This window comes from Melanostigma gelatinosum (genome assembly GCF_949748355.1).
Source record: "Melanostigma gelatinosum genome assembly, chromosome: 11".
NCBI classification, from domain to species: domain Eukaryota; kingdom Metazoa; phylum Chordata; class Actinopteri; order Perciformes; family Zoarcidae; genus Melanostigma; species Melanostigma gelatinosum.
In genome coordinates, this window is record NC_136644.1 from 3,174,134 (window position 1) to 3,195,758 (window position 21,625).

Genomic DNA, 21,625 nt, shown 5'->3' on the forward strand with positions numbered 1-21,625 from the left:
CCCCCCAAAGTACTTACAATAATTAGGATGGATAACAAAATCAAGCCAAAGTGACGAAACATAATTGCACTGAAGTCTAAGTACAAGATAATTAAGCAGAACTTTTTGCAACAACATGAGTGCTCTTCTGAAGGGACTCCCTCCACATCTCCTACCTGCATGATATATATATACTATGCTGGCCAGTCCATAGCTGATTGCAGGGGGTTGAAGACATTCCTCCTCTGTGGTGCAGATTCAGTGGCTCCTGTAACACCCCTCTTGCAGTTGTAGAATGGCACAGTCCAATGAGGCGAATCTATTTAGGCAGGCGCAGATGCAGCTGCGCAGTCTTTTGCCAGAAGGATGGTCGGCTGCAAAACCCTGACAGGAAAGTTAACACTTTCATCAACCGTAACTCGATATTATCTGATCGCGTGCACTCAATCTAGAATATAAAGTCAGTCCTTAAATCTCGCATCATAATTTAAAGAACAGTGGAACAGCACCGTCACTGTGCCTGGTTGATGGTTTGGCTAGTTGCAGCCACCACATAATACTTTATAACAAAACTCATATCACATTATAAAGCATTTTATAATGACTTTTTTATAATTGTTTCACTTTACTTAAAACAAGCAGTTTAAAAATATTATAATGTATTACCACTATGGGAGTTATAATATACTTTGATACTAAAGGGACAATTATTAAGTCATTATATAATGCTTTTTAGTGTGTTATGATTATTATTATGAAGCATTATGAATATTTACGATTGCTTATTACTAGTGCTATAGGCAGATTATAACGCATCATTAGTGTTTACTAGACATGGACATCGTGACAGGTTTTAAAGGCTATTCTGTAATTATTCTAACAAAAAATAACTGTTTCAATATGCATGTTTTATTTTTGTAAAGGGTTAATTTGCGAAAACTGCTATAAAACAATAGCAAAATAAATAAATGAACTCCTTCAGGTGTTTTGCAACTTTTCTTGGTATTGAAAGTCCAAACACTGTATTGTAAAAATGATGACATGCACTGTATATTGACAGAGTATATTGACAGTCCCAGCTGACCAATGAGAGAGGAGAGTGACGCTGGAGGCGGAGCCACGATCTCCGGCGGAGGCTGCGTGTCGCCTGACCGGATGATGACAGAAGTTTTCGCTTTCTTGTTGCTCCTTTTATCGTGCACTCACTCAGATATTAAGCTCGCCGGTGCTCTGACCGCGGTCGGGACTCTTGACTCTGAACTGCCTTGTGTTTTGCGGAAATAAACTCACGGAGACTGCGGCAGACTGCAGTGACATCTGGGAACTTTTGCTTTGAAGAGCGACCCCTTGGCTCGTATTTGACCGGGAAGAAGAGCAGGATAGAGCCCGCTGGGCTGACCGAGCCGCCGCTATGGGAAACCGGGGGATGGAAGACCTAATTCCCCTCATCAACAAACTCCAGGACGCCTTCAGCGCCATCGGCCAGAGCTGCAACTTGGACCTGCCGCAGATAGCGGTCGTCGGCGGCCAGAGCGCAGGGAAGAGCTCCGTGTTGGAGAATTTCGTCGGGAGGTTGTACCGTTAATATGGATCAATCTGACGATGTGAATGTGATTTCTTGTCCTTCCGTGACTGTAGTGTGTGGCCCTTGTTGTTCTTTCAGGACAAACTACGCTGAGCTTTTGCGTAAAAGTCGCCAACTAAGCACTTGGTTGCGCGCTCAGTTTTGTCGGTGCCTCCCAGTTTCTAACGTTTTTCTTTTTTTTTCTGGCAACGGATTCTTTCCATTTTGGAGCAGAGCTATTCACGATCCATAATTACGCATGTTACGCTAAAGAAAACAGCTGTTGATGGAGAGACAGAAACTGAGGCCACATTGATTTAAAATGTGTATGAAAGCGATGTCCGTCTAGAGCTCGTCGAGTTGTAGAAATATAACTTTGTATTGGCACTGATCTGTTCAGTCGCGGATTCATATTAGGCCCAGTCTGTCAAACATTGACAAAGGTTGTTCTCCTTGAGAGTGCTTGCCAGCGGTTGTAAACACGTCTTTATAGGCCTCGCGTTACAAAGGTCAGGTAGGCCACAAAAAGACAGTTGACGGATTTCATGAGGTCGCTGTCAGATAGATAAAGTATTGAAGGAGAAACCGACAGGAGTCTGCACTCCCAGCATGCCTGCGCTGCTGAATGTCTTCGTGAGGTTGATGGATGAGTGTCAAGGAATTTGAAGGAGTTGTGTGGATCCCATTTGATGACAAATAGAAGCAAACCCAACTGTTCCATTAACGGCATATGTTAGGATCTCTGCTCGGCTTAAACCAACATAGGAAATAATCACTGAGCCAGTTTGTCTGGCAGTTAAAACAAGCCCCGAGGAAACATCTATCTGTAAGGAAAGGGAAGGGGAAGAAGCCGCCTCAGAGGCCTAATCGGAAGATATCCGCAGCAGCTTTGTGTTTTTATCTCCCAGTGAAGATGGCCAGAAAAAAAAGGGAACACTTGACTCGTCTACATGATTTCACTTGTTGTCCAAGGGAGAGGGAATGTTGATTAGCCCGCCACGGCTCCTTTTTTTCCTGTTGCCTTTTGTCTGCGAGTCCCAAGCAGTGGCTGGGGGAGACAGTAGGGGCATTGATGCGTTTGTGCTGGGGTCATCAGTGATGTCACCAGCTGCACTGTCATGTGTATATGACACACTGGGTACCAGATACCCGCAGAAGGCTACTTCGCTGTTTACGCGTTTGTTAATTAGCCTGCAGTGACGTTGGCTCGTGAGATCAGTTTATTCTTTTATTTTTACTCGAGTAGGTTTTAGTCAGTGCTGCAGCTGTATACCCCTCCAATGGGCCACGTGATTCATCTGAGGGCTCACAAGATGATTCATGAAAGAAAAAAGACAAAAATGTAATTATTTCTATTGTTTGGTAAACATTGGATGGTTTTAAGTCTGGAGAAAACATCCCTCTTTGTGCTCATGTACAGGGCCATTGATTCATTTCACAGGGCCAAAAAGCCACACAAGTTGGAAATAGGGTCGCAACGAACGATTATTTCCATTATTGATTTTTGTTTTGTTTCATCAATTGTCTGTTTTTGTCCAAAATGAAAGCTTTTCAGTGTGCAATGAAAGAAAACAGCTGAAACAGATATATTTGGCATTTTTTACTAAAACAATTAATCAATAATCAATACTCAAAACCGCTGCAGATGAATTTTGATACTAATCAACTAATTATTTCAGCTCGAGATAGAAACCAATGATGTACACTATAGATAGATAGATATGTACTTTATTCATCCCCAGGGGGAAATTTGTACTTTACAACAGCAAGACACACCAAAAAGCAAAGTAACAGAGTAACCAAAATATTAAGTGTTAACAAATGCACAATATATACAATAGAATAACAGAGAATGACAAATTAAATATCAGAATATAGAATATATAAGATAAAACAAAAATGCACAGTATATACAATGCAATAGAGTAGTGTTAAATGATCTGCCGGTGAAAAACAGTGAAAAACAGTTGTACAACAATTTAAAATCAACCCCAGCAAACGCAACACTATGAAGTCACAAAAAGAGCTCACGTGCACACATGTGAGGAGCTGTAACAGCGAATGTTTTGGTTGTTCACCGGATAAATGAAAGGATGATTTAATTGATTGACCTTCTTGTTGGTGAATGTGTTTTTCATGATGTGCTTTCATGAGTGACAGGAAGAGATGAGGAAAGAGGACGGGAATCAGTGTTGTGTAACATCCTGACTGCTCTGTCAGCATGTGGACAACAGGCACAGGGTGTGTGTGTGTGCGTGTGTGTGTGTGTGTGTGTGTGTGTGTGTGTGTGTGTGCGTGTGTGTGTGTGTGTGGCCTGCTTAACTTACACTGAAACTAGGGCTGGGCGATATGGCCTAAAAAAAAAATCTCCGATTTTTTTACAAAAAATCCGATTCACGATTTAAATCGATTTTTTTCCCCCAAAATTTTTTGCAGATGACAGAAGCTGTTGAAAACAATTTTTTCTTTTATTTTGTGATGATTTTCCCAAGTAGGTTGATAAAAATAAAGTGCAAACAAAACCTGAACATTGTAGAAAGGTGCCTGTAGTATACAAAAAGTATTTGGTCACTCTTTTGTTTGCCTGAATCATTTAAATATAAAATTAAATTAAACATAACATTAAATGGCATTAAATAGTAGCCTTCCATTGTAAACAACTGTGCAAATGTAACTTTTTACAGTAAGCTTTTCTAACTGAATACACTGATACAAACACAGCATGAAATAAAATGTATATGACCCTTTAACATTCACATTTTCAAAAGTGCAACATCTGATCTAACATCAACATAACATATTTTGCACAGTAAATAAGTGCATGTAAACAAAATCAAGTGCATTCACAACATAACCAACAGTATTAAACAGTAGTGCATGTTTTTTCTAAATATTTTTTGCCAGGAAGACAAGCCTGTCTACTACCTCTGGCTTCAGGCATGCACGGTGGCATGTAACAATGCCCCCCCCCCACACACTGAAAAGCCTCTCAGAGGGGGCACTTGTAGCTGGCACAGAGAGGTATTTCTTTGCTAAAGTACTTAGCCTTGGAAAGTTAAGTTGGTGACGCTTCCACCAGTCAAGTGGATCGGTGTCTGGGTCAACCTGCTGGACCACAGGTCAGTTGTTGCGGAGTAGAATGACATCCCCTCCAGCTCCGCAGAGATCCTTTGGCGTGTACTATTGTACAGCCGAGGCAAGGCAACGTCAGAAAAATGTTTACGGCTTGGTAGCACGTACCTGGGGTCCAAAGCTTTGAGACGGTGAATAAACCCCGGCTTTTCCACGGTGTATATGGGCACCATATCTTTTGCGATATACATCGCGACTGCATCCGTGATGGCTTTCCACCGGGCACTCTTCTTCTCATGCGGAGTACAGTTGGTGAAGCAGTGAAGCTGCTGGCCGCCATTGTTTTAGTTTGTAAACAATGCGCGCGCACTCTACTACGGGAAAAAGGGGTGGGGGCGATTTTCTCGATTTTCAATAAAACACATCGCCTTAAAGCACACATTCGAATTAATCGATTAAATCGATTTATCGCCCAGCCCTAACTGAAACTCAACTCAGTCATTGCTGCTGACCCGGCAGAGACAGAAGGACAGACGGACATATTCTCATCGCCTGGAGAGATGTGTAGTCCGTGACCTGGAAATGATCACAACTGTATCGAACACGAGTTTCCATTGTGATGAACGTGTGTGTGGGATAAGAAGGGGAAACTGAGACATGTTTCTTCCTCTTTGCAGCATTTATAATGAACGGGGTTGTAAGTCAATCTTTTCCTTGCATCAATAATGCACAAGTGTACTGGGGATCAATTGTAGAGCGTGTGCTCTTATTTTGGTAGAAGCTGACACGTATTCAGTACTTTATTATGAGAACATATGAAGACAAAGGAGGTCATTTTTTTCCACAGTTCGTATTTATTTGCTGAGAGAGTATTATGTTGCTGAATATTTAATCGGGGATCAATGCGAGTGCACACGATTTCTCTTATTTTAACATTTGATGTGACCTATTTGTGACATTTTGTCCGTCCTCGTCCCAAAGTGGTCCGTTTGTATTTAACTTGTTCTCTCGTTTTCTCTCTCAGGGACTTCTTGCCCAGAGGATCTGGCATCGTCACCCGTCGTCCTCTCATCCTCCAGCTGGTCAACAGTAAAGCAGGCAAGTTGTGTACGCGAGTCAAACGGTCGGGGAACGTGTTTGCGCTCATAAATCCGGGCTTTTCAACAGTTAAATCGAATTGAAAGGACGATTGTCGGCACAACCTGTAGACCATGTAGTCGTATGACCATCCAAATGTACGATACAATCCAGATTCTTAAGAGTTTACTACAACATGCTGAATGAAATGAATAGTTTAATTTCACTCCCTGGAAGTTGCTGCACTGCCCCTCTTTGTGCCATCGCTCTCTGTCCTCTATTTTAACGCATCTGTTTCTATATTCATCTCCCATCCATCACTCGCCCTCACTCCTGTCTTAATCTCTCACTTCCTCCATGTAGAGTATGCGGAGTTCCTGCACTGTAAGGGACGTAAGTTTGTGGACTTTGACGAGGTCCGTCTGGAGATTGAAGCAGAGACTGACCGGATCACGGGATCCAACAAGGGCATCTCGTCCGTCCCCATCAACCTCCGTGTCTACTCTCCCAATGGTAGCGCACACACACACACACACACACACACACACACACACACACACACACACACCCCGCCTTCTAGATGCAAGTTTTCAACCTCTAATGAATTCCTTTCCTGCCTACTACCCCATCACAACCTCTCAGTGCTGAACCTGACCCTGATCGACCTGCCGGGGATGACCAAAGTGGCCGTGGGAGACCAGCCTCAGGACATCGAGCACCAGATCAGGGACATGCTGATGCAGTTCATCACCAAGGAGAGCTGTCTGATCCTGGCCGTCACCCCGGCCAACACTGACCTGGCCAACTCCGACGCCCTCAAGATCTCCAAGGAGGTGGACCCTCAGGGTAAGGGGACCCTGTGAGACCTTCAGGCCTCAAGTCAATCTGTCTTCTGATACCTTTTCTCTGGATGTTTTTTTCTGTTTCTTTGGTTCTAATTTGGTACAAAGCTAATTACTTTTTTCTGTGTCTTGCAGCCATTATCACTCTTCTTTCTATTAATATTTGCCTCCGTGCAGGGGCCGACTCATCGGAATAATTAACAGTTCCATTATTAAAAGACTTCCTGGCAGCATAGATGTATTGAATAAGACTAATAGAGATATATTTAAATTTAATCACCTTCTAGTTTGGCTTTCTTTCATTCAATCCAGAAGATGTTATTAAAAGTACAGGAGTTTAACTGTAGAGTGGCTAATAACAGCTTCGCATTGTTCCCTTAACTTTCCACCTAAAGCCATCATCAGATAGAAAAAAAGAAATGTGTCTAATACTTTGGTTTATGATCAAATACCTGCATGTTCTCTACCAGTCTCTGTTTTACATTGTGTTTGATGCTAATGCAAAGCTAATGTTAGCATATTAAGCCGCTGCAATAAGGTGTTGAACAAACACGATGGTAAACGTCAACATGTTAGAGTTGTCATTGAAAGCATGTTAGCATGCTGATGTTAGCAGTTAGCTCTGCTGTGCACAGCCTCACGGAGCTGCATGGCCATATATGTAGGATCTTAAGCCTCTTTCCAACTGGGGAAAAACCCACCAACATGTGGCTTTTGTCTTCAGTTGGAAAGATTACAATCGGCATTCATTCCCTGGACAAATGTCTCTGCAGTAGTCGTGGGTATTTATCCTCTCCAGCTCCGATTAGTGAGCGGTGATAAACCATGACACCCGGTCTGACTTTACACCTTTTTCAGCCCGAGGCTTTGTGCAAGCATTGAAGTAATTATGTGTTACATGAAATCAAACAAGATTGAGACAATTATTCGAATTTATTAACGTAACAAACAAAATAATGAATATGCTCCCTCAAAGCCACCAGACTCCAGTCAGACAACAGTCATTTTACCGCGTAAAACACACTTCATCCAAACTCAAAATAAACCAAATCAAACTGACCCAAACTAGCCTTTCCACTGGTCCAACAATCACCAACTCTGTTTTCATCGTTCGCAAGAGAGACTGAATAATAAGTAGCAGATTTTAAAGTAACCACCGAAACTTTTTCAATGTTCACTAGTTTGTGTGGAAAAAGACTGCACGAACACAGTGTTGTACTGTGTGTTAGAATTGAACTACTTAAATATTATCAAGACATCAAATTATCCGTGTAAATCCTAAAATCCCTGTTTGACATTTGAATACAAGAACTTCAGTATTATCAATGATGTCTTCAGGTCTACGGACCATCGGTGTGATCACCAAGCTGGACCTGATGGATGAGGGGACGGACGCAAGAGACATCCTGGAAAACAAACTACTGCCGCTCCGCAGAGGTGAGACCACACACACACACACACACACACACACACACACTATGAGTTCTCAACAGTTCTCAACATGGCGACGGCTGAGTCGGCAGCTAGAAGCTAACGCTGCTAGCGGCGTTAACCGTGCAAACGGCTCTGACAGCGCTAACTGTTTTCCGTCTTAAGCCATAAAGAACGGGCCTTGTCTGTATTTGTCTTTAGGTTACATCGGGGTGGTGAACCGCAGTCAAAAGGACATTGATGGAAAGAAAGACATTCGCGCCGCACTGGCTGCTGAGAGGAAGTTCTTCCTGTCCCACCCTGGATACAGACACATTGCCGAACGCATGGGCACATCGCACCTGCAGAAGACCCTCAATCAGGTCAGCACACATGATAACAAAGAGAAACACGGATCTCCTCGGCATTAACATTTTTCCTGAAGTCATATTTAAAAATAGGCAGAGTGACTTATTGTATAACTTTGGGGAAAAATATATTATTTTTGTGTCTTTTCCAGCAACTTACCAACCACATTCGAGACACGTTGCCAGGTTTACGCAGTAAGCTGCAGAGCCAGGTGTTATCGCTGGAGAAAGAGGTGGAGGAGTACAAGAACTTCCGCCCTGACGACCCCACGCGCAAGACCAAGGCCTTGCTCCAGTCAGTGCACATGCACGTACCGACGCTCGCAGACGCACAAATGCATTGTTTCGAGAAGTTACGACATTTCTTGTCTGCTGCTTGCAATTCGCAGGATGGTGCAGCAGTTTGGCGTGGACTTTGAGAAGTGCATCGAGGGATCGGGGGATCAGGTGGACACCTCCAACTTGTCAGGCGGAGCAAAGATCAACCGCATCTTCCATGAGCGCTTTCCATTCGAGCTCGTGAAGGTGACCTTTTCCATGTCAAATGATCTTCTGTAGATTAGTCAGGTAGTGCTTTTCATTTGAGTGCATTAGTTATGAATTTGAGCAGGTTTTGACTTTAACTTAAGTTAGAAGTCTTTTCATTTGGCGAGGAATTGCTCTTTTATTTTGTTAACAAACCAACTGTGTCAAAGGATTGTTTGTTTCTTACAAGTGGCTCAATCAGTCATCGTTAAGTTAATAATGTGCTCCGACTGTTTTTTATTTACAGTACTTATGTGGCAATCTTTACAAATACTGGTTATACTGTAACTGTGTTGCCTAAGCTCTCATGAATCCAGCGCTAAGAAAGAGAACACAAAGCACACACTATCCCTTCTGTCTGGCCTCGTGTGTGTCGGTGTACGCTCGACAATAAGGCGACTTAATTTAGCATAGAACAAATAAAATCAAAGCTTTTTTTTGCCCCGTGCCTTAGATGGAGTTTGATGAGAAGGAGCTGAGGAGAGAGATCAGTTACGCCATCAAGAACATTCACGGAGTCAGGCAAGCCTGCAAACATCACGTTTTGCACACATTTGTCTTCGCTGTCTTTGTGTCTGTTCTCCTGCCTGCCAGACGTACGTCTTCTCTGTCTTCAGGTGTGAGTGTATGCTTTGTTGTTCATGTCCCCTCCTTTAAAGAGTGACTTTGATGTTGTTCAACCTGGATCCTAATTTCCCATGTTTTTGTGTTTAAGTGACTAATGGGGGTTCACGTTATTTAGAAATTGGTGCAGTATTGAGCGACAGCGCTGCAGATGCTAGACGGGCTGCAATGTAACCGCTCAGAGCAAGTGTTCACTTGTTATTTACAGTCGTTTAATTAATGCTCACAAAGACCCGCCCTATCCTGTATCAGGGTGGCAGCCTTTTTGTTTTTTCATGTTCCTTTTAAGTAGGGCTGGGCGATAAATCGATTTAATCGATTAATTCGAATGTGTGCTTTAAGGCGATGTGTTTTATTGAAAATCGAGAAAATCGCCCCCACCCCTCCCCCCCGTTGGGTTCCCGTAGTAGAGTGCGCGCGCATTGTTTACAAACGAAAACAATGGCGGCCAGCAGTGAAGCTCTCGTTCTTAAGAGAGGGAAGAATGTGTCTTCGGTGGTCTGGAAATGGTTCGGGTTCGTGTCATCTGACACAGAACAAACAGCACCACGATGTAAGGTCTGTCTAAAAGCTATTGCTACAAAATCAAGCAGCACAACTAATTTAATGCAGCACCTCAAACAGAGGCATGCTGCCGAGTGGGAGAAGCGTTGTTGCCCTGAGGAGGGAGCAGGACCGCGGGAGCACAAGCGACGCCGCCGCCACCGCCACCTCACAACAACAACCCAGCATTTTGGAGACATTCACCAACTGTACTCCGCATGAGAAGAAGAGTGCCCGGTGGAAAGCCATCACGGATGCAGTCGCGATGTATATCGCAAAAGATATGGTGCCCATATACACCGTGGAAAAGCCGGGGTTTATTCACCTTCTCAAAGCTTTGGACCCCAGATACGTGCTACCAAGCCGTAAACATTTTTCTGACGTTGCCTTGCCTCGGCTGTACAATAGTACACGCCAAAGGATCTCTGCGGAGCTGGAGGGGATGTCATTCTACTCCGCAACAACTGACCTGTGGTCCAGCAGGTTGACCCAGACACCGATCCACTTGACTGGTGGAAGCGTCACCAACTTAACTTTCCAAGGCTAAGTACTTTAGCAAAGAAATACCTCTCTGTGCCAGCTACAAGTGCCCCCTCTGAGAGGCTTTTCAGTGTGTGGGGGGGCATTGTTACATGCCACCGTGCATGCCTGAAGCCAGAGGTAGTAGACAGGCTTGTCTTCCTGGCAAAAAATATTTAGAAAAAACATGCACTACTGTTTAATACTGTTGGTTATGTTGTGAATGCACTTGATTTTGTTTACATGCACTTATTTACTATGCAAAATATGTTATGTTGATGTTAGATCAGATGTTGCACTTTTGAAAATGTGAATGTTAAAGGGTCACATACATTTTATTTCATGCTGTGTTTGTATCAGTGTATTCAGTTAGAAAAGCTTACTGTAAAAAAGTTACATTTGCACAGTTGTTTACAATGGAAGGCTACTATTTAATGCCATTTAATGTTATGTTTAATTTAATTTTATATTTAAATGATTCAGGGAAACAAAAGAGTGACGAAATACTTTTTGTATACTACAGGCACCTTCCTACAATGTTCAGGTTTTGTTTGCACTTTATTTTTATCAACCTACTTGGGAAAATCATCACAAAATAAAATAAAAAATTGTTTTCAACAGCTTCTGTCATCTGCAAAAAATTTTGGGGGAAAAAATCGATTTAAATCGTGAATCGGATTTTTTGTAAAAAAATCGGAGATTTTTTTTTTAGGCCATATCGCCCAGCCCTAGTTTTAAGGAATAAAATTACAGATCCGTTGGAGATTCCAATTCTGATGTGGTGTCATAATTAAACCTAGTTTTATCCTTAATGTTGCTATAGCCCACTGATTAACAAGAACATTGAAAACTAACACACCATATCAAAAGGTTTGCGAACCACTGATTTAGTCAGACACTTAGAGTAACAATCTGAGCCGTTCAGGGGCAAAAACAAGCGCTGTAAGTGGACGTACGATGAGAAACTGCCCCAGGTGATTGCATTGCAGCCCGTTTAGCGGCTCCCGTCTGCAGCGCTGTCGCTCAATACGGGACCAATTTCAAAACTTGTTTTCCCCATGAGTCATTTCAATCAGGAGACAAGTAAATGATTAGTACCGGTGGTTAACATTTATGATGACAGATGAAGCGTTCATGAGTTACACGGAATTAGTTTGCCGCTTTAACTCGACAAGGAGATTCGTGATCGCGTTGTGATTGCCCTGAGCGGCAACAATATATATATAAATCCCCCCCGAGGAGTCCAGACACTGGTGGTGGTGGCTGGAGGTTCTGCTGGAGTTGGCTGGAGCTGCTGATGGAGTACTGCATCTGTGAAGATGGATGGTGCTGGGGAGGAGGAGGGTCGCATGAAACAGCAGCAGGAAGCTGGAGGCGGGGATACGGCACATTTAAGAGGAGACAAGCTGATAGGCTGACGAAGAGGGCGTGACTCTGCGCTATTAGCCGGGAACGGCCAGCTGTTGGACAGCTGATGGAGTCTATGGCGCCTCTGACAGCGACGGCCGGAATACAGAATGTGCTGCTAGTTAGGCAGCGGGATGAGAGAAAAGCATACGAGCATGAGCGTGCAGGGATAGTGTTCCTGTCAGAACTTGAGCTCGAGCTTCATTTAGACACAAAAACATGGTCCAGGTTGAAAAACACCAAAGTTACCCTTAAAGTCTCTTCTGTCTGTCTTTGTTCTTTCGTCTGTTTCATTTTGTCTTTAGTCTCCCTGGCTGCTTGTTAGCCTTATAGCCTTAGTGGTCTTGCACTCTATTTGTTCTAGTTTTTCTTTCACTACTCCTCGTCGGTGTGTGTGTGTGTGTGTGCTCATGTCTTCCTCCATCTGTGAGTCTGTCTCTTTCTCTTCCTGCGTGTCTCTCTGCTCCCGTCTCCTGCTCCACGTCTCCATGTCTGTCTTGTCTATATGTCCTTCAGGACAGGCCTCTTCACCCCAGACTTGGCGTTTGAGGCCATAGTGAAAAAGCAGATCATTAAGCTGAAAGAGCCGTGTCTGAAATGCATCGACCTGGTCATCCAGGAGCTCATCAACACATTCAGACAGTGCACTAATAAGGTATCGCTGCATGGTCTCCTGCCTGGCTGCCACACCCGTACTACATGCACACCACAGAGACCAGCCAACGTTAGAGCTGCCAGAGGCCATTTTGGTGCCAAACTGTTGTATAAAAGCAGCCGTTTTTAGTTTTTCAGCGATGTGCTTTTGGACATCATTTCGGCATCTTGGAATAAAAAAAGGGGGATGAATTGAAAGATAAAGGTTGAGTTTTTTACAGTCCTGCTTTGAAGTTCACTTGCATGAACGTCAGTGGATGTGTTTGAATGTCCTGGCTGTGCTGCAGTGCACTGGAGTGGTGTCTCTGGGAGGCTGTGTGGTTGGAAACAGACGGGATGTGACATGTTCCTGTACAGGTTCATTAGAAAACAAGCTGCAGGCTTGGTTTTAGGCTACAGCTGAAACAAAGCACCGCTGTCATGCACAGTCGTGCTTTGAGCTACATGCTAAGATCAGCATCCTGACATGACGATGGTTAGCAGGTATAATGTTTACGATGTTTACCATCTTGTGTTGGCAAACTAACAATTTCCACTATCAAAGTAGAGTATTGGGTGGGTTAAAGTCTTACCAGATGGTGGTGCTGTACACAATGATTTGGCAATCCATCCAATAGTCGGTGAGGTATTTTATTCTGGACTAAAGTGGTCCCACAACTGGCATCGCCATCCATAGAATCATGATGCTAGCATGGCTTATAAGCTGTAGGCTGACTGATAAACACCTGCAGCTTGTTTCTGTTGTGTACATGAAGTAGAACTAACCAAATACCTCTTTGTTTTTTTTCCTCATGTTCCTCAACCTCCATCCTCATTCTTTTCCTTTTTTGAAACTCTTTTTTTCCCCAAACTATTGCATCCCACTTGGGCTTTCATTTCTTCTGCCACCGTTCCCTTTTCCCCTCATCATGGCCCGTGCTACACCTCCTCCTCCTCCTTCCCCCGACATAAAACCTCCAACTCCCACGACGCCTCACCACAGGACAGGCCTGTTCACCCCAGACCTGGCGTTTGAGGCCATAGTGAAAAAGCAGATCATTAAGCTGAAAGACCCCTGTCTGAAATGTGTCGACCTCGTCGTCGCCGAGCTTGTCACCCTGATCAGGAAGTGCACTGAAAAGGTAAACGGGAGCAGCGGAGCGACAGATGAAGAGAGAGAGAGAGAGAGAGAGAGAGAGAGAGTGAGAGTGAAGGGAAGAAAGAAATGTGAGTGATGGAGAGCAGTCAAAGAAAGGACTCACAAACATGTCATCAACTAACTTGTTGCTGTCTCTTATTGTTGATCGTTCCCCTTCACTGCTGCTTGAAGGCTTCACTCGGCACACGTCTCACTCCCCCCTTACCCTGTGGTTCCCTCTCTAATGACGAACTGATCCTGGATCCCTACCAGCCCGCTTACCCAATCAGCACTGCAACTGGTGATTTGCGTAACAACCCCTCACCCTGCCGCACTTGTCAAATCAGATCCCTGCTCTCACAGTAAGAAATTTGGCTGCTTGGAAATGGCACGACTGTGGCTGTTTCCCACCCTGTCCTGTGCAGGGAGATTTGAATGCATTGTCCTCCGATCCCCCCCCCCCCACTCCCCTCCCAACACCCGATTTCAAACCAAACCCTCATCTCTTCCTGGACTTTAACCTGATCTTTCTTCCCCTCTTCCTCCCTGATTTGTTGACTCACTCTCAGCTTGAGATGACGCTATGCTAATGCTCACTGTTTTCTTTCATTTTGATCCGCTTAATTGCGATCACAACATCTCTAGTTTGAATCTCAAGCTGATCTGGATCTCATCAGTGCATGCCTCCACAGTCTGTGTGTGTGTTTATACTGCGTCTTTGCCGTCGGTGGTTGGGTGCAGCTGCTTGTGAGGATACTTGGTGTTGCGTAAGTCTATACAGGTGTGTGTCCTGTAATCACGGTGCCTGCAGCTGTGTGTGTGTGTGTGTGTGTGTGTGTGTGTGTGTGTGTGTGTGTGTGTGTACAGCTGGGATCCTACCCTCGACTGAGAGAAGAGACGGAGCGGATCGTCACCACCTACGTCAGAGAGAGAGACAGCAAGACCAAAGACCAGGTGTGTGTGTGTGTGTGTGTGTGTGTGTGTGTGTTGGAGAGAGATGCAGCCCACATTTGTATAATTTCACCTTTTTGTGTACATAACATGTTTAATGATCCGTCCCTCAGGTGCTGCTGTTGATTGACATTGAGCTCTCCTACATCAACACTAATCATGAGGACTTCATTGGATTTGCCAAGTAAGATACGTACTCAAGATACTTATGAACTAGTTTCATTAGGATCAGAGATGGAGCGCTCTCTTCAAATTATCTAGAGCGGAAACAAGTAGGTGAGTAATTGGTGAGACAATAGACATAAAATGTATCTGCCAGTTTTGATTTTCTGTTCACTATTGTTTTTCATGCAAAGATTTGTTGGTTTCATCTCCTGCAATGTGAGATTTTGATGCTTTTCTTTGCCATATATGACACTCAATCTTTAAGTTTCTCCACTGTCTGCTGTATGAAACAAGCAGTTTCAACAATAGATCGAATATGAATATGATAATGGATACGTTTCACTGTTTTCAAATATTTTGTTGATCAAAAAAATTGATTCTGCAGATAATTGATGAATCAATCAATTACCAAAATCAACATTAGGTGCTGCCTTATTCTCCAACATCCAGCCCCTTAAAGCGTGGAGATTGATCAGTCAAATGTAAAGACCGTTGTGCTTTCCATCTGAAATTATTGAAATGTCTTAGTATTTATAGAAAGGCAAAATAAGTGAAATCATTACTACAGCCCAATCATTAGTAGACTTTTTGAGGCCAATGCTAACATTGATATTTTAGAGTTAAAAAAAGTATATAAAAAAATCTATTGAACAATATTCATCACCTCAAAATATTACCGAACCACCAATTGAATAAGGAAGTCTCTTTCTAAAGATATCCACGCATTACACTCTCAGTAATTACATTATTTCTTTGTAACTACTATTCTGCATCTGTGACTTTTGTACGTTTTCTTTCTTTACCAAATAAGGCGATGCATTATCTGGTAAAGTGCACTGTGCATTATTAAAGAAGTGTCTGTTTTGTTGAAAGCTGTGACGATGGCTCTTTCATTGTTTCGACGATGGACAGAAAATGATTCGTCTACCGTTATAAGAAATTGAACAGATTAATAATCGATGCAAACATCTTTCAAGTCCCCGTCTCATTTGAGAGGATTTGGTGCTTTCATTCGTCATATGTGACGATAAATAACATGTGCTTTTGTTCGGCTACCCCTCCGTCCTCGGCCGTTACACCAGAGTTCATGTTATTTAATCTTTCTCCTGCAGTGCTCAGCAAAGAACTACTGCTAACGCCACCAAGAAGAGAGTCATGCCCAATCAGGTAACTCTCCTGATTCAACAGAGGCACATATAAAGCCTCACACGGCAGCGTCACAGCAGCTGCTGCTCTTTTACTTCCTGTTCTCTCTGTCGATGTCTCAGCCTGTCTTTCCTGTCATCATTGCCCGTTTGTTGCTTCACATTTACACTCTCTTGTCTGTGCCCCTGTTGTCTTTTCTCTTTATTTCCCTTTCCTCTTTTCTCCTCCTCTGTTCCTGCTTTTTTTTTGTTGTTGGCCCAGGGAGAGATTCTTGTAAGTACCGTACCCCCTGCACCTCCACTTGACACTTCCTCTTTGGGTGGGTGGGGGATCAACGGTCATTCAGGCCATGTCGAGAAACAAGATGTGGGCTCCTCTATGAAGAAGGGGGAAGCGAAAGCGTTTCACTCAAGGATGTATCGTGACAACTGGATACCATGTACCAAGATGGCCGCCATTCCTTCCAGTTTTCAAAGTTTCTCTCCCAGCGAATAGGCCGAAAGATGTTTCTTCTCATCCTGCGTTGTTTTTATCATATTATGTAGAATATGGTGGAACATAAGTAGCCCGTCTTGTTATCCATGTCTCTGATTCTCACATAGTGGTGTGAACACATAACCTGCGTGGGTCACAAAGTAAGCCGGCAGTTTGAATTCATGAAACGACTTGACCGCTTCAGCCCTCATTGACTATTCCCAAAGAGTCCGCCTGCAGACTGTCAGCCTCTCAAAATCAGGTGTATATTAATGCGCGACCATTGAGTCTGAAATCAATTACAAAAAAACGTTATCTTTGGTGCCTGGCTCGTCAATGCCGAAACATTATTATAGTTCTATGCAGAATTAGGGGGGGGGGGGCAGTCTGTGCATCCAACTGATTGTCAATTATACGTATACAACTGCCTTCCATAGTGTAGCCTCACAATTAAAACCAGAGAAGTAAACCATAAACATTTAAAACGTGACATTTCCGGAGTGTCACCTCGCTGGACGTGGAGCAGACGCACCTGCAGCTTCTTCTCCGCTGCAGCCGATTTATCTACTTTCAGTTTGTCGGGACTCTTTCACGTGACTTGGAATGTAGCGAAGTACAACAGTTATGATGATAAATAATTTTTTAAGCAAAATGACCGAATTTTATATATACTCAAAAAGTAGACCGACAAGTACACAAAGAAAATGAAGTTACAGCAACAAAAGTAAATGTAATGTGCTACTTCCACCCCTGATTGTCCCCGTGTGTCTGTTCGCTTTGTCTTGTCCGTCAGTCTGACACAGAGAGGGATGCAGAGAAGGTGATTTTCATTGGAGCCTGTCATTTATTTCCAGTCTGAGTTTGTGGTGTGTTTACGGGTTGATCTGACTTTTCTTCGTGAAGAATACTGCTGCTCTTGCATGGCTGTTGTGACTATATTGTGTCTTTCATGCGTTTCTAGGATTCTGTTTGCTTGCTGTAGATATGTTTTGCCTGCTCCTCTTGTGGGGTGTGTAGTTTCTTCAACTGTTGGGCTCTCACACGCAGGTGATCCGCAGAGGCTGGCTCACTATCAACATCAGTATCATGAAGGGGGGATCCAAGGACTACTGGTTTGTCCTGACTGCTGAGTCTCTCTCCTGGTACAAAGACGAGGAGGTAAGGCTGCTTACGGGACAGCAGGAAAATGTTTTGTTTACTCTCCTTATTTCATGTGAACGAGAGGAAGGGGGGCTTGTTTTCAAAGATAAAAGTTCCAACAACTGGTAAAGAGTTATTACTCTTGCGCTACAGTAAATCTGTAGTCATCATGTGCCGCAGGATCGAAGTTGTCGAATTCGCTTGAAGTTGCTCCGGTGAGTTGATGGTTTGTTCGTTACAGCCTGCCTTCTGTTATGTTTGTCATTGCATCACTGTTTCATCAGGAGAAAGAGAAGAAGTACATGCTGCCTCTCGACAACCTGAAGCTGAGAGATGTGGAGAAGGGCTTCATGTCCAGCAAACATGTCTTTGCCATCTTCAACACCGAACAGAGGTGTGGATGCTTTGATCCTCAAACAATCACGTCTACGGCGTTTGTCTGTTCTGATATTTGGTTCATGTGTGTTTTACAGAAATGTGTATAAAGACCTGCGTCAGATTGAGCTGGCATGTGACACTCAGGAGGATGTTGACAGCTGGAAGGCTTCGTTCCTCAGAGCTGGTGTTTACCCAGAGAAAGACCAGGTACACAAGAGTGTATTCACAGTTTAAATACTGCATCTCTGCGTCTGCGTCCCTCACGACTCCTCCTCTCGTCTTGGTTCTCCTCCAGCCTGAGAGCGAAGACGCGATGAATCCGAGCGACACCGTGTCCATGGACCCGCAGCTGGAGCGGCAGGTGGAGACCATCCGCAACCTGGTGGACTCGTACATCGGCATCGTCAACAAGTCCATCAGAGACCTCATGCCCAAGACCATCATGCACCTCATGATCAACAGCGTACGTGTTCTGTCTCTTTTACCACCAATCACACTGTAGCCCTAGAGAGGAATGAGATGGAAGGTAATTCATCGATAACACGGGTCACTCTCTCTTGCCTTGCTGTCTAGCGGTATTAACTTCCTCTTGTTGTCCCCCATCTCCAGGCGAAGGACTTCATCCACTCTGAGCTGCTGGCCTACCTGTACTCGGCCGGGGACCAGGGCAGTTTGATGGAGGAGTCGCCAGAGCAGGCTCAGAGGAGAGATGAGATGCTGAGGATGTATCATGCTTTGAAAGAGGCGCTGGTCCTGATCGGAGACATCACCACCACCACTATTTCTACCCCAGTGCCTCCACCAGTAGACGACAAATGGATCCCCAAGGACCCAAGGTGACAAACGCGATTCAACAAATACATCGGCCGATAATGGCTTTCTGCAGATATATCGGTATCTGTGTAGTCGAGCCAAAGTATGTTTGAGGTATTGTAGAAACAGTCACCATTACATACTTTGGCCACAGGAGGCCACTGTTTTTCTACTGTACAATGTCCTGATTATGTATCCTTGTAAAACAAAAATCGAAGGAAGAAAGATTGCTGTCGGGTGTTTACGTAAACAAAATCACCATCGGCCTAAAAACATCGAGTCAGTCGAGCTGTAGTGGGGATGCACAACAACTGTGTCACAACCAGTAAACGGACTTCTATCGCTGAATCAACGTCGCGTCATTTCTCCGCATAAAATGTGACTCTTCACTCTAAAGCGCTCTGTCTCTCCGTGTCAGTCCTCCGCCGGCGTCCCGCCCCGCCTCAGCAACAGTGGCCCCTCCCAGCCGACCCCCAGGGGTGAAGGGGCCCACCCCGGGCCCCCCGCCCCCTCTCAACCCCTCACCGGCATTCGGAGCGCCACCCGTGCCGTCGCGACCGCCGGGCCAAGCGGCCTATGCAGGCGATCCTAACTCTGGCGTTGTGCCTCTCATCCCTTCCAGGCCGGCCCGCGTGCCTCCTGCGCTGCCGCCCGGGATTCCCAGGTACAATCGTAAACACACACAATGACTTTCGTGACTTTGGTGTTGATGGGAGTTGTTGGGACTGCTGCTGGTGAAGGGTTGTCCTGTATGCTCTGGCTTTTGGTGTTTTGGGAATCTTTGGTGCATGACTATCTGATGATGTTATTCCTTGCATGTTTCTTCTCCCCTCCCCCTCTCCTCCTCTCTCTTTCTGCAGCAGAAGACCTCCGGCTGCTCCCAACCGACCCACTGTCATACGTCCTTCAGAGCCCTCCCTGCTTGACTAGAACACACGCGTACAAAATAAACCCTTTTTTGTTTACACTTTTATATTTCTCCTGAGCAGAGATAGTCATCGTTTGTTCATGAATATTCCTATAACTACAAACGTTGTCCTACTGTAACTGGCAATCTGATGCTGTTTTAGTCTGTGCATTTCAGAAACATTCTATATTATGTACTTTTGACTTAATATGTAGGTAGCTTCTTTTTTTTTTTTAACAAGGAATATGATGAAATTTTCTGCGTTCAGTATCATGAAAAGGGATCCATTTGATGTTATTGACTTAAAGATTATGAACCAGCGACTCATCTTTTGCTGTTTCATTTGAAATGGAATGTGTCTTAAATCGATTCATAACTTTGATATAATGGTAAGGAAGCTATGTCAGAGGTAATGTTTTTGTGGGTTGTATACTTGCTAACGTTGTCAGTAATCTTACACACTAAGCACCTCATTAAGTAAGCGGCACTTTTCGATAGTCCTTTCTCTCTTCATTGTTTGATTTTCAAAGCTTTCAAATGAGCTCATTAAATTCGGACTGAGCGATGGAATTTGTATGCTTCAATATTTTTGGCGAATCACTTGATTAGATTTTTCAGTTATTGGTTTTGGTGTTTCTCTTGTGGACCAATTAAAATGAGAAAGAGGAGGAAGGAAGCAGATGTCTTCTAGTGTATTACTGATAATTATGCTCTAGTTCAGACGGTTGCCTCCAACCACTGCTCATTCTTATAGAAATATGTATCCAAGTGCCTCGAGCAAAACATATTTTGTAATTACTCGTCACCTTAAAAAAGGCAAAATGAAAACAAGGCTCTTGTTTGGAAAGGGGCCTTCAGAAGGTGCGTGACGTGACGGACTGACTAAAGGAATAGAAACGGAAGGTGTGCTGGCTGGTGCTTGTTCTCGCTGTTTAGACATTCTTTGCTTCAATTCTTGTCTCAGGTTCTCATGCACCACCAAGCTTTTCTTCGTCTTGTTTTGTTGTCGGATCTGTCGTTGTCCGTGCACATGACAGTAAACCTGTAGTACACGTACCTGCTGTCACTGTGACCGCCGGCGTACAGTTCAGTGAGTGTTACGCAACAGAGTCCAGGTCGAGACCTTTTGACTTGCATGAGAGCCAAACGGAGAGAAGCATGCAGAACAAGAACGTTTCACTTCTCCGTGCGCAGCCTGGCATGACCTCCCCTCCTCCCTTCCTCCCTCACTGTATGACGGCGCTGTGGGCTGCACACAGTAAAGACACTCACTCCTTTTGGGCTGTTCACAGAGCCGGGCAGCAATGACTGAAGGTATGCAGTCTTACTCCTGTTCTCTGCAGATCTTCTCCGTTGTGTCCGTCAGCTGCTACTGATCCACGTAAGAACAGAAACTGAGCGCAGAAATCTTTGCATGGTCTTCTCACACAGGCGACCTCCTCACGTCCCATCTCGTCCCAACCACTGGTGAAGGAAACTGATGTCGAGCACTCGCCGACTTGGACTCAAGTCATCAAGAGCTGGAAGAGTCTGGCTTCAGAAGTTCCGGTGTACCGAAGCGTTTATGTTGTGCAGAGCTGTTCCTGTATCCTCACTCTGAAACCGCTGATGCTTTGTTTTTTATTAGACATTGAAAGATGCAGGATTATGACGATGGATGTGGCTGGATCATCTTCTGTGTGTTAGGCTTGCCTTGTTCACAATGTAACCGATCACCGCTGTACATACAGGTGTGTTAAGCTTCCACTGCATTTCTAGTATTCAATGTATACTGTAGTTCAATAATGATGTTTTTCTCTTTTATTAGTACCAATGAAATACTTTGTCTCATAATTCCTCACTTGAAATGTCTGCCAAACCTGAGCGTGGATGAGTCGACGAGGAAACGGGAGAAAAGTGTCAAATTAAAACATCAAGAAACTATCATGAAATGTTCTCTTTATTCTTATT

At 44.2% G+C, this 21,625-nt stretch overlaps 1 protein-coding gene across 8 annotated transcripts; it reads left to right on the top strand.

Annotated features, from left to right (window-relative positions):
- Positions 1 to 1,159: 1,159 nt before the first annotated feature.
- LOC306785208 (dynamin-2-like) lies at positions 1,160 to 21,587 on the top strand. Of its 8 annotated transcripts, XR_013772394.1 has the most exons (21): positions 1,160 to 1,551; positions 5,640 to 5,713; positions 6,056 to 6,205; positions 6,335 to 6,538; positions 7,873 to 7,971; positions 8,167 to 8,327; positions 8,465 to 8,607; positions 8,702 to 8,837; positions 9,292 to 9,359; positions 12,447 to 12,585; positions 14,569 to 14,655; positions 14,766 to 14,836; positions 15,930 to 15,984; positions 17,485 to 17,595; positions 17,862 to 17,971; positions 18,051 to 18,162; positions 18,251 to 18,418; positions 18,565 to 18,791; positions 19,187 to 19,432; positions 19,629 to 20,989; positions 21,107 to 21,587. XR_013772394.1 is itself a non-coding variant. In XM_079279470.1 (20 exons), the coding sequence occupies exons 1-20, from the start codon at positions 1,391 to 1,393 to the stop codon at positions 19,696 to 19,698; spliced, it is 2,592 nt and encodes an 863-aa protein (XP_079135596.1). In that variant the 5' UTR covers positions 1,160 to 1,390; the 3' UTR covers positions 19,699 to 21,587. The 8 variants fall into 8 exon arrangements, 7 of the variants coding, with proteins under 7 accessions (XP_079135596.1, XP_079135598.1, XP_079135599.1 ...); XM_079279470.1 differs by having other exon boundaries at positions 19,629 to 21,587; XM_079279472.1 differs by having other exon boundaries at positions 19,632 to 21,587.
- Positions 21,588 to 21,625: the final 38 nt, after the last annotated feature.